At 38.0% G+C, this 12937-nt stretch overlaps 2 protein-coding genes across 2 annotated transcripts; both read left to right on the top strand.

Moving 5' to 3' along the window:
• The first annotated feature begins 1824 nt into the window (after nt 1-1824).
• Nucleotides 1825-9294, top strand: LOC138890284 (uncharacterized). The gene is made up of 6 exons (XM_070173656.1): nt 1825-2254; nt 3094-3272; nt 4623-5031; nt 7259-7655; nt 8679-8865; nt 9022-9294. The coding sequence occupies exons 1-6, from the start codon at nt 1825-1827 to the stop codon at nt 9292-9294; spliced, it is 1875 nt and encodes a 624-aa protein (XP_070029757.1).
• Nucleotides 9295-10062: 768 nt separating this feature from the next.
• Nucleotides 10063-11097, top strand: LOC138890283 (uncharacterized). The gene is made up of 2 exons (XM_070173655.1): nt 10063-10190; nt 10278-11097. The coding sequence occupies exons 1-2, from the start codon at nt 10063-10065 to the stop codon at nt 11095-11097; spliced, it is 948 nt and encodes a 315-aa protein (XP_070029756.1).
• Nucleotides 11098-12937: the final 1840 nt, after the last annotated feature.

Genomic DNA, 12937 nt, shown 5'->3' with positions numbered 1-12937 from the left:
CAATAGTCATGATCAACCTATACATGTGAGATGCACGTGAAAGAGATAAGTCATACTGATCAAGCAACAATATCTCCTGATCTGATCGAAAAGGTTGCATATTGGATAAGGGGACAAAGTCTCCTTATATGAAAAGAACACAATCTAGGATGAAGATAGTGTTAGAGTTTGAGATAATTATGAACTCTTTCACGATAGAAGAGCAGCAATTGAGTCCTAATCAAATTCTGATTACCAACCTATTAAATGTAAGTGTTGTTCTCTTTTACAGGTAATGCACATACGCAGAAATTAAACCTAATTGAGAGCAAAAGAGCAAGGCGATTTTGCAAGCAATTTATGTATGATTTGAGTGTGCACTCCTGAAGCTACTTGAACAAGATAAAAGAACCAGTTCGATTGTGTCTATCTTTTATTCTAGTTCAATTGTAGTAGGTGGTTTAAAATTGTAACTTTCAGCTTTCATAGAAGCAATTGTATTAGGTACCTAGAGTGTTCAAGTTATAGCTAACTTGAAGTTGTCACAACAATTGAGGTTGTGTGCCACAACGAGATTAGAGTTAATCCTTAGGTTTACAAAGAGTTTTTGTAAATGTTGTTTTGGCTCAGTGATTTTAGTGGAAGTTTGGGAAATCCTACTAAGTAGTAGGTCATGGTTTTTTCACCTTTTGAGCCAGGTGTTTTCCACGTAAAAATCTCTGTGTTCTTTATTTTCTGTATTTATTATTCCGCAAACAGTAGTAGTTGGAACACCTTGAGGAACCAGGTTCTTCTATAGTTTAGTTAAGAGAAAATTGGGTAACATACAAATCACCCCCCCCCCTCTTGTGTGGTATTGATGCTTAAAACATCAATTGGTATCAGAGCGGGTTATTCTTGAAGAGGCTAACACCTTAGGAAAATATCAAAATGAGTGCACCACCTAAAAACTGGGAAGGGCAATCCACTACTAGGCCTCCACTCTTTAGTGGTCAGTACTATTCTTGGTGGAAGAACAGGATGAGAGATCACATCATAGGAGAAGACTATGATGTTCCTGTAGCAACTACAAAGATGAATGCTGAAGGAGTGGATATGCCAAAGACAAGAGTTGACTACACTGTTGAAGACTTGAGGAAATGGGAAAAGAATGCCAAGGCCAAGAAATGTCTTGTGTATGGACTGGGTCCAGACGAGTACAACAGGATTCAAAGTTGTACCACTGCAAAGAAAATATGGGACACTTTACAAGTGGCTCATAAAGGAACTCCTCAAGTAAAGAGATCAAGAGGAACACTGCTATATTCTCAATACGAGAATTTCGGTATGAACGAAGGAGAATCTATCCAGGAGATATACAAAAGGTTCACAACACTAACAAATGAACTTAAATCTCTTAGGAGAATTATCCTTGACGAAGACAAGGTTGAGAAAATCTTGACAAGAGTCTTACCAGTGACTTGGGAAAGCAAAATCACTGCTATTCAGGAATCTAAGAACATTGCTAGCCTCATGCTGGACGAACTGATTGGAAACCTCACTGCCTATGAACTGAGAAGGCAAACCATGAAAATGGATGCACCCAAGAAAGAAAGAAGTCTGGCTCTTAGAATAGCTGAAGGTGTAGATCTGGAGGATGATGAAATGGCCATGATCACAAGAGATTCCAAAAAGTACCTGATGAGAGGAAATGGTTCTTCAAGAGCTACAACCTTCAACAAACAAAGGGTTCCTGAGAAACAGACCAACGAAGGTTGCTACAAATGTGGTAAGACTGATCACATGATCAAGAACTGTCCTCAATGGGAAATTGAGTGGAAGAAGGAAAGGGCTGAATGAAGGAACATGAAGAAGGAACAAGTTCATCCCAAAAGGAACAAAGGATCAACAAAGGCTGTGGTTGCTGCATGGGGAAAAACATCAGATGAGGACTCAGAAGATGAAGCTGGAGATGAACAAGCACTTATGGCCATGGCAGAATCAGATAATGAACACGAGGTAAGTGTCCTTCATCTCAAAGACAAGATTAAATTCCTGTCTAAAGAAAGGTTGTCAGAACTATTTCTATACTTTAGTGATGAGTCTGAGATAATTAACAATGAGAAGGAAGATCTGTCTAGGGACTGTGTGATCTTAAAAGTCAAGTGCAAAAATCTAGAATCTAGGGCTTATGAGAGTGATAGTAAAAATGCTGAGTTGAAGAAACAGGTTCTTGAACTTGACACCAGTGTCTTAGAAATTAGGTTTGAGAACTTAAAACTGAAACTAGGAACTGGTAAGAAGAAAGCTGATCACACACATCTCACCCTAGAAGAAAACTTAGGAAAAATGAAGGATGAGCAGATAAAAGTCTTAAAAGAAGATCTAGGGAAGGTAAAACATGAACTAGACAGAACTTGCAAATGGAACAAGGCTTCTGATGCACTTTTCTGGCTACAAGAATATCACAGTAGCAACAAAAGAGGACTTGGCTATGGGACTCAAGCACCTAAGTGGGATCCTAAAAGCAAGTACCTCACTCTTCCTGAGAACAAAATATGCATACACTATGGCAAGACTGGCCATTACAAAAATGAATGTAATGCAAAAAAAAAAGGCCAGTCAAAAGAACAAAGCTTTTATTCAAGAGAAAAATAGGTTGCCTGGGTGGGCTAAAAGGAATTTGATTTACCCCTTTGCCTATAAAAAGGGACACAAACTAGTTTGGGTTCCTAAGACTAACCCTTGATTTCTTTTTGCAGGTCCAAGTGATGGGAAGTAGCCAAATATGGTACATGGATAGTGGCTGCTCAAAACATATGACTGGAAGTAAGAACCAGTTTCTTTCACTTGAGGACTTAAAGGGAGGTAATGTCTCCTTTGGAAATGGGAAGAAAGGTGAGATTATTGGGGTTGGAAAGGTAGGTAGGACAGACTCACACTCCATTGAGAATGTCTACTTGATAGATGACTTGAAATACAGCCTGATTAGTGTATCACAACTGTGTGACAGAGGTAACCTTGTAGCATTCACCTCTACCAAATGCTTTGTGATTAACCTTACCACTGACAAGATTGTTTTGTAGGGAAAAAGAGTTAACAATATTTACATTGTAGATTTGTCTACTCTTTCAGAAAATAAACTCACCTGCCTAAGTATGTTGGATAATGATCCCCTTCTGTGGCACAAAAGACTTGGTCATGCTAGTCTAAATCAGCTCAACATATTAGTCTCCAAGGATTTGGTAACAGGGCTACCTAACATCAAGTTCAAGGAAGACAAAGTTTGTGAGGCCTGTGCAAGGGGGAAGCAGGTAAGATCATCCTTCAAAAGCAAGAAAATGGTAAGAACAACCAAGACGTTGGAACTGGTCCATATGGATCTCTATGGTCCAATGAGAACCTTGAGCAGAGGTGGAAAGAAATATGTGATGGTACTTGTTGATGATTTTTCTAGATTTACCTGGGTACTATTTTTAACATCTAAAGATGAAATATTTGACATGTTTACTGCTTTTGTTAGAAAAACTCAGAAACAATTAGGTAATCAACTTGCATCTATTAGGTCTGATCATGGAACTGAATTTGAAAATGCTAAGTTAGCTGAATTTTGTGATGAGCATGGTATAGATCATAACTTCTCTGCCCCTAGGACTCCTCAAAAAATGGAGTAGTTGAAAGAAAGAACAAGACTCTTGAGGACATGGCTAGGACTATGCTTCTTTCTAGTAAACTGCCCCACATCTTCTGGACAGAGGCTGTAAACACTGCATGTTATATAGGGGTGTTAAACGGGCCGGGTCAACTCGGTTCCGGACCGGCCCAGCCTGGTTAAAATCGGAACCGGCCCGGACCGGTTAAAGGTGGCTGGGTTGGGCTGGGTTAGGGGGAATAGGCGGGTTGGTCCGTTTACCATTAAAATACCGGTTACCCGGACCGGTCCAACCCGTTAGGTGAACAGTACCCGTAAATCGGTTAACTGGCCCGGACCGATTTAACGGTAAAAATTTTTTTTTTTTTTAATTTGGGCTAGATCTGACCGTTGGCAACGGTCCATTTCAGAAAATGGCCGTTGCCCAATGGGTGAATTGCACAAATAACCCAATTTTGGTTTTTTTTAAAAAAAAAAATTAACCCCCTTTTCAAAATCTATAAATACCCCCCCCCCTCTTCCTCATTTTTCACTCATCTCTCAATTCTCAATCTCAATTCTCATATTCTCTCATTCTTCAATCTTCATTCTTCACCTATTAAAGTGCAATCAACTAGTTGCCTATTTTTTTTTTGGAATTTAATTTATCGTAGTACTTATTTTTTGAAGTTTGAACAATTGAACTTCAAAATTGGAAGAATTGACGTTTCTTCGTGGTAACATTTGAGTTGCGGAATCATCAAGTGCTCAATTTATTGCCGAATTCGGTGCACTCCCTCCAACTCTTTCTCTTATTTACTATTTTACTTGCATATTTATTTGTTTTGTTGCTAGTAGTTAAATTTTTACAATATGTTTAATGCTGCAAAAAAGAGTTTGTAACAAGGTTACTAATCGGGGAAATAAAAAAAGAGGTAGTACTTCAGGTTCAGCATCTGGTAGTAATTTAAATACATCTCCAAATATTCCTGAAACATTACCTGATAATAATATAGACTATGAACAATTGCAGGAAGATTTTGGTATAGATGATAATGAATTAGAAATGGAAGATGAGATACCACTTACACCTAGTAGTGTTGGAGCTGCTAGCAGGGGTGGTGGTCGTGTTGCTAGTAGTAGACCACCTGTGGCCCTGACTAGTAATCGTAGAAAAAGAAGTAAGGTTTGGAAATTCTTTGAGGAAATAGAAGGTACTGATAGAGTTAAATGTAAACTTTGTAATGATACTTTTAAACATAAGACTGGGGGTCAATTAGGGGGGACTGTGACACTTAGTAGACATATGAGAATTGAGCATCCTATAGAATGGGGATCTGATGGAGATGGAAATCAATCAACTCTAAACCCTACTACTGGTGGTCTTGTGAAATATGATAAAATGAAGGATCGTGAGGAGTTAGCAAAAATGATTGCTTTGGGTTGTCTACCTTTTTCTTTTACTTCTTCATCATATCTTATTATGTATATTCAAAGGATTTACAATCCTTTATTTAAAGGTATCCCTAGAAGTACTTGTAGAGCTGATATCTTTAGACTTCATGGACAATATCAAACATACATACGTTATTTGTTTAGCCACCTTCCTTGTAGAGTTTCTCTAACTTCTGATATTGGCCATGCTGTTAATGGAAATGATTATTTGACAATTACATGTCATTGGATAGATGATACTACTTGTATGCAAAAATGTATTATCGCTTTTAGATATGATGAAGATCAGAGTCATACTGCTACGTTTATAAGTAGTACTATTTGTGAAGTTGTTGAATTTTATAATCTCAAGCAAAAAGTATTGTGTATGTCTTTTGATAATGCTTCTAACAATAATGCCGCAATTTCAATATTAAAACTGCATTTGCAACCACCTCTTGATGAAATTTTTCATGTTAGGTGTGCATGTCATGTTTATAATTTAATTGTTAAAAGTGGCCTTGATTTATTTTCAACTGAGATTACTCATGTTAGAAGAGCAATTGGTGTTATTCAAGGAAATAATAGACAATCTAGAATAAATGAATTTAAGAATAAGTGTGTCCAGTATAACTTTAAACCCAGATTCACGCAAGACGAAATTGTTACTAGATGGAATTATACATATATATTTTTAAAATGTTGCTACAAATATAGATTCCCAATAACTGAAGTTGCTAATGCGCATTGTACTGATCCAAACCGTATGTTAACAACTACTACTTGGGAGGTCATTAATGATGTTGTTAAATTTTTACATAAATTTTATACAGCTACTGTTGAGTTTTCTGGAGCATATTACCCTATTGTTACTATGGCTTTAGTACATATAGCTGAAATTTCTTTTCTACTCTTTGAATTTAAGAAGAAAGAAAAATATAGGGATGTTGTTGAAAAAATGCAAGCAAAATTCAAAAAATATTTCTTTCCAATTCCTTTGATTTACTTAATTGGTGCCGTTTTAAATCCTTCTATTAAGATGTCTGATTGTCACCAATTAATGAATGCTTTATATACTTATATGGAGATTGGACCAACTGAAAACCCAGATTTATATACTTGTATGAACAAGCTAAATGAATATTTACAACAATTATACAATTATTATGCAAATGTAATTGATGATGCTACTCTTAATGTAGGCAATGTTAATCCCACTATGCATTGTACCACTTTTGCTACTGTGGATGATGAAGAAGGCCTTGATAGTTTTAATATTTTTTCTACATTTTCTAACACTCAAACCAGTAGCAGGAACATTGATGAACTTCAATTCTACTTGCAGAAGCAAAAAGAGCCTCGCACAAAGGAATTTTCACCGTTGGGATGGTGGCATGAGAATGGAAAGCAATTTCCTGTTCTTTTTGCTATGGCTCGGAACGTGCTGAATGTGCCAATTTCAATTGTTGCATCAGAGAGTGCATTTAGCCAAGCAAGACAACAACTTAGAGACACCCGTCACTCATTGGGAAACAATGCTTTGGAAGTTTTAGTATATTTCAGAGGGATTAGATCGGAACGAAGAAATCAAGGACGTGAAGATGTTGATAGCCCAGAAGACTAGGAACTTGGAGATATATTAACACATGGTAACTCATCCGAATTTAACACTCCAGAAGAAGGTCACTCAGTTCATATTGATTATGAAGAACTTACTAAGGCAATGCAAAACCTTTGAATTTATTCTTTTTTGGTTAATTTACTTGTTAAATGTAAACCTTTCAATTTGTAAGTTTGAATTTTGAAATAAATGTAGCACTTGAAATTTATAAGTGCAATTTTTTTCCATCTTACTTGTATTCTTTATATTAATATAACTTACAATAGTTATACAAAATACAAAAAAAAATTAAAAAATACACTAAACCCGGCCCGGCCCGGCCCCCTCAACCCGTAACCCATACGGTTTTTTTACGCGGATGAACCCGAACCCGTTAAACCCGTTAAGAATCAAACCGGAATCAGCCCGGATCGTAACCCGTACGGGTCCAAAAAAAAGCGGCCCGACCCGGCCCGTTTAACACCTATAATGTTATATTATCAATAGATGCATGACTAGACCTCTTGTAGAGAAGACTCCCTATGAGTTACTGAAAGGGAGAAAACCAAATATATCCTATCTTAGGGCATTTGGATGCAAGTTCTTTGTGCACAATAATGGAAATGACTCCCTAGGTAAGTTTGATCTCAGAAGTGATGAGGGAGTATTCTTGGGATATTCTTCACATAGCAAAGCATACAAATTGTCCAATAAAAGAACTTTGTGTGTAGAAGAAAGTGTGCATGTAGTGTTTGATGAAACTAACATTCTCTCTGGGAGACAGGAACATGAAGATGAAGCAATTGGACTGGTAAAGGATTTGACTGAAGTCTCAACACAAGTTAAAGTGGCACCAAAAGAAGGAATAGGTGATGGAACAGGTTCTTCCATCCAGGGCAACCTGACATGGGGAACTGATCAAAGAGGAATTGAAACTAATCCCCTAAAAGAACATGTTCATTACCTTGTTCCTCAGCAACAGAATATGGAAGAAACATCTAGCAGAAATCAGTTGGTTGTGAAAACTCACAAGTATCAAAGTTCTCATCCTATTGAGAACATAATCACTGATCCAACATCTGGAGTCAAAACTAGATCACAATTAAAGAATTTGTGTGCTTTTGATGCCTTATTATCTCTTATTGAACCTAAAAATGTTGTTGAGGCTTTACAGGATGCAGATTGGGTGAATGCAATGAAAGATGAACTCAATCAGTTCGAGAGAAGTCAAGTTTGACATTTAGTTCCAAGATCCAAGGACAGGTCAGTTATTAGCACAAAATGGGTCTTCAGAAACAAACTTGATGAAGATGGAACAGTTACAAGAAACAAGGCAAGACTGGTAGTCCAAGGTTACAACCAAGAGGAGGGTATAGATTATGATGAGACTTTTTCTCCAGTTATAAGACTAGAAGCAATAAGACTCTTCATAGCCTTTGCAGCACACATGGAATTTACTCTCCATCAGATGGATGTCAAAAGTGCCTTCCTGAATGGCTACCTGAAAGAAGAAGTGTTTGTGAAACAACCTACAGGGTTTGAGAGCAAGGAATGTCCTGAGCATGTGTACAAATTAGACAAGGCTCTCTATGGACTCAAGCAGGCTCCAAGAACATGGTATGAACAACTGTCTAAATTCCTGCTTGAACATGGCTACAAAAGAGGTAAAATTGACAGTACCCTATTCTTAAGGGAAAAAGGTAAGGATCTCCTTGTGGTACAAATATATGTTGATGACATAATCTTTGGGGCCACCACTGATAAACTAAGTAAGGAATCTGTCAAATTAATGGGGAGTGAGTTTGAAATAAGTATGATGGGTGAGCTTAACTTTTTCTTAGGCTTACAGATCAAACAAAGCCAAAATGGAACCATGATCCATCAGCAGAAGTATGCAAAAGAGCTTATCAAAAAGTTTAAAATGGATGAATCAAAGGAAATAGACACCCCCATTGCAACTGCCACTAAATTTGACATAGATGAACCTGGTTCATCAGTTGATCAGAAGTTGTATATGGATATGATTGGTTCACTCTTGTATCTTACTACCAGCAGACCTGACATAGTTTTCAGTGTAGGGCTTTGTGCTCGCTTTCAGGATAATCCAAAAGAGTCTCACTTGACTGCTGCCAAGATGATACTAAGATATTTGAAAGGCACCACTGATCTGTGTCTTTGGTATCCTAAAGGTAGTAATTTCAATCTAGTAGGATATGTTGATGCTTATTATGCAGGTTTCCTTGTGGATAGGAAAAGCACCTTAGGTATGACTCACTTTCTTGGTTCATGTCTTATATCATGGGCTACTAAAAAGCAAAATTCAGTGGCCTTATCCATTGCTGAGGCTGAATATGTTGCTGCTGCCTCTTGTTGTGCTCAATTGCTATGGATCAAACAGCAGCTGGTAGATTTTGGCATTGAAGTTGATTGCATTCCTATATTCTTTGATAACTCTAGTGCTATAAGTATGACAAAGAACCCTGTTCATCATAAGAGGAATAAGCACATAGATGTTAGACAACACTTCTTAAGAGATAACTATGAGAAAGGATTGATCTCCATAGAATTTTGTGCTACTGATAAACAAATTGTTGACATTTTCACTAAAGCACTGAGTATAGAAAACTTTGAGAGGAACATGTTGGAATTAGGGATGATTAAGATCACCTAATAGGTCCAGCTCAGAATGCACAATGAAAAAAATAAAAATAAAAAAATTGAAAAATGTAAAAAAAAAAGATTTTTGGCTAGGAATTCTGAACTTGTGTAAATATCCAGATTAATTCTTACTCAGCTTCATACTTTAATTAGTATACTCTTGTGACATGTGTTTATATGACTCACTGATCTCTTACAAAATTTTCTCTATTATGGCATTTGAGGTATGTTCAAGAGACTTCTAAATGAAGAACCTGGTTCATCAGTATAGGTCCTTATGATAGCTAAGGTATGTTTTCTATACTCTGCACAATTAAAAAGATTAATATTTAAATCATGAGCAGAAGTCCTATAATTGTTCAATTCCTAGAAAATTCTATCTGTTAGCTTTGAATCAGTTCCGTCTGCCTAGAACACTAAACCGAAAATTTTGCCTAAAATCTAGGGAAGATAAATCGATCATTCAAAATCTGGAATTTCAGGTTGATTAGACCTCTAAATGACCATTGCTAAAAGTTGTCGTTACCTATTAAATGTGTATTTCTCTTTAAATACACATCATTTCTCCTGCCATCTTCATAATTCCAAACCGTCAAAAATTCTTCTTCACTTTCACTTGCCCTCTTCTCCAAAACTCTAATTCCCAAATTCTCTCAAGAAACCAACGATCATGACTAACCCATAAGATATTCCTGGAACTCCTCCTCCACCAACTCCCTCAAATTCATCTACACCTCCTCCACCCAGTACATCTCCAAAACCTAGACTGCGAAGGGAGAAAATGCTTGCTCGAAAGACTGTTGCGTCTGGGGCTCTGAGGAAGAAATTAAATGAGAAGTTGAAGGCAAGCCAGGCCCAAAACTCCGACTCCAGCTCTGATTCTGAATCATATCAATCCGCTACTGAAGGGTAAGAACCTGGGTCTTCTGACTCTGAAAAGACTCAAGAATCTCAATCAAAGGTAATTTCTTCAGTGTTTAAAAATCTTGAAACTAGGTTTGTTCTGGTTGTGTCTATTAAGGATGTAGAATTTCCAGGGTTACGAAGGAGTGTAGGTAAAAAGAATTATAAAAAAGAAAAAGAGAAAGAGGGTGCATGTGGTGAAGAGAGGGGAAATGGGAAAGGAGTAGTGCCTGCTATCTGTGGGGTTACACAAGAAAGGGTAGAAGAGAGTGGCATGAAGTCAGGGGGAAGTGGTTCTGGGGAAGCTGCTGAGGGGTTGGTTCATCTGAGCACACAGAGAGATGAACATGTTTCATCTACTGAAGAGACCCTAGCAGGCCTGCTGAAAAAGGTTGGGGAAATCTATGACCCAAAGAAATGCAGGACTCCCACAACAAAAGCCCCAAATGTTCCTAAGCCTTCCAAGAAAAGAAAGGCTTCATCCCCAACACCTACTGCCTCTTCATTGCCAAAGGGTAGAGCCACAAGAAGCAGGGTGAAACAGAGTGAAGCTGATCTACAAAGGGCTTTGGCTGAAAGCAAGAAAAAGAAAATGGATAAAGGAAAGGGAAAAATTGCAAAATCCTCAGAGGCTGTTGAGGAAGAGGAGATGGAACTGGTCCATCAAGAAAGGGGTACATCAGTGGAGGTTCCTACCCCCAGGCCCAAAAAGCCTAAGACTTCCTCCAAGAAGTCTTCCTCCGTGTCTAAGGCTGTTGAACCTACACTAGCTAAGAGGACAAGATCTGCAGTGAAAAACAAACGATCAAAAATTTCTAAAGATGAGACTGGAGTGGAGAAGAAGAAGAAGAAGAAAATGATTCTGAGAAGGAACAGGATAAGCTTGCCATGTTTGGCAAAAGAAAGATTTTAAAGGGTAGACTGCTGAAAGACCTGGTGGGACCAGGAATGATGAGATTGGTGGATGCTTTAACTGCTCAGGGATGGAAGGACATGGTCATTCATATGGATGGTAGGCTAGCCAGAAATGAGCTAATTGAATTTATGGCAAATGGTGCGGTTAAGGATGGCAATGTTAGTAGCCTGGTGAAAGGAGTTCAAGTGCAGTTTGATGTAAAGAAACTGGGAGAGATCCTGGACATACCCTCTGAAGGGTTTGATGACTATACAAGGCAAATGTGGCCCTGCCTGGACTCCCTCCCTACTGCTCTTGCAATCACCAGGAGGTTTTGTGATTTAGAAGATGTGAATGAAGCCAGGGTTGTGCAGAAAAGTGAAATGAGGCCTAATCACAAGGTCTTGTTTTGAATTTGTCAACAAGTGTTTATTGCCCAGACAGGAGAGAAGGCACATTGCAAATTACATGGATCTAGTTCTTCTGGAGTGCCTAGAGAGAGGAAAGCAAATCAACTAGCCTGCCTTCATTATCAAGCTGCTAGACAGGGTCATAAATGGCTCCAAGGCTCATGTTACTCCCTATGTCTTTATTCTAACCATAGTTCTGGACAAGCTCAATGTGCCTCTGAAGAAATGGGAAATGGCCTCGAGCAAGGATCACTTTAGCACCAATACTTTTCTTGCTTGTGACTATGCAGTCAATGCCATCCCAAATGAACCTGGTTCATCCCAGAAGGCACCCATCAACAGAAAAGTTAGGACTCTAGTTCAGGAATGTGCAGCCAAGGATGCTGAAATAGCTAGGCTCAAGGCTCGTGTGACTAAAGTGGAATTTGAGAGGGATGGTCTCAGAACTGAGCTTGCCAAAGAAAAGGAGAAGAATGATGGAATTCTTCACAACATGTTAAATCTTCTCCAAACCCAACCCTCTAGTTCCTCCAAGCCTTAGGACTCCTAGGTTTTGTCTCCTGAACTTGTTTAGTGCCTCAGTGAACCAGATTAGAAATTTTTCTATCTTTTGTTTTTGCTCATGGTTTGGATGTTTTTTTTTCTTTTTGTGGATTGTTGGTGGCAACATATCTCTGTCAATGATAACTACTGTTTTGCTCTTGTTCAATGATTAATCTGTCCTTGATAGTTTAAATATGTTTGCTTGATTATTGATGATTACACCATGATTGCACTTGCAGTTGCCCCAGTGGCCATGAGTACTTATTAAAATCTGGGAATCACACTTTGTATGCAACTTTTCGATGATTCCAAAAGGGGGAGGAGACATTGTGCTTTACATATTCTGAAATAAGTGATATTTATAACCTAATTAACCTGGTCCTTGATGATAAATGAATTTTCTAAGTTTAGTATTGATGGTTAAGCTGAGTTCTTATAGGTTCCAAATCAGTAAACAGAGTTTATCATCATCAAAAAGGGGAAATTTGTTGGCCCAGGAATAGGTGAAGTTTTAAAGATTGAAAAAAGAACTTAGTCATGGACTAGGTCCATCTTGTAAAGCAACAGTCATGATCAACCTATACATGTGAGATGCATGTGAAGGAGATACGTCCTACTGATCAAGTAGCAATATCTTCTGAACTGATCGAAAAAGTTGCATATTGGATAAGGGGAGAAAGTCTCCTTATATGAAGAGAACACAATCTAGGATGAAGATAGTGTTAGAGTTTGAGATCATTATGAACTCTTCAACGATAGAAGAGCAGCAATTGAGTCCCAATCAAACTCTGATTACTAACCTATTAAATGTAAGTGTTGTTCTCTTTTACAGGTAATGCACATACGCAGAAGTTAAACTAAATTGAGAGCAAAAGAGCAAGGCGATTTTGCAAGAAATTTATGTG

Source organism: Nicotiana sylvestris, chromosome 4 (genome assembly GCF_000393655.2).
Source record: "Nicotiana sylvestris chromosome 4, ASM39365v2, whole genome shotgun sequence".
In the NCBI taxonomy this organism is placed as follows: domain Eukaryota; kingdom Viridiplantae; phylum Streptophyta; class Magnoliopsida; order Solanales; family Solanaceae; genus Nicotiana; species Nicotiana sylvestris.
This window is presented reverse-complemented; position numbering and strand designations above follow the sequence as displayed.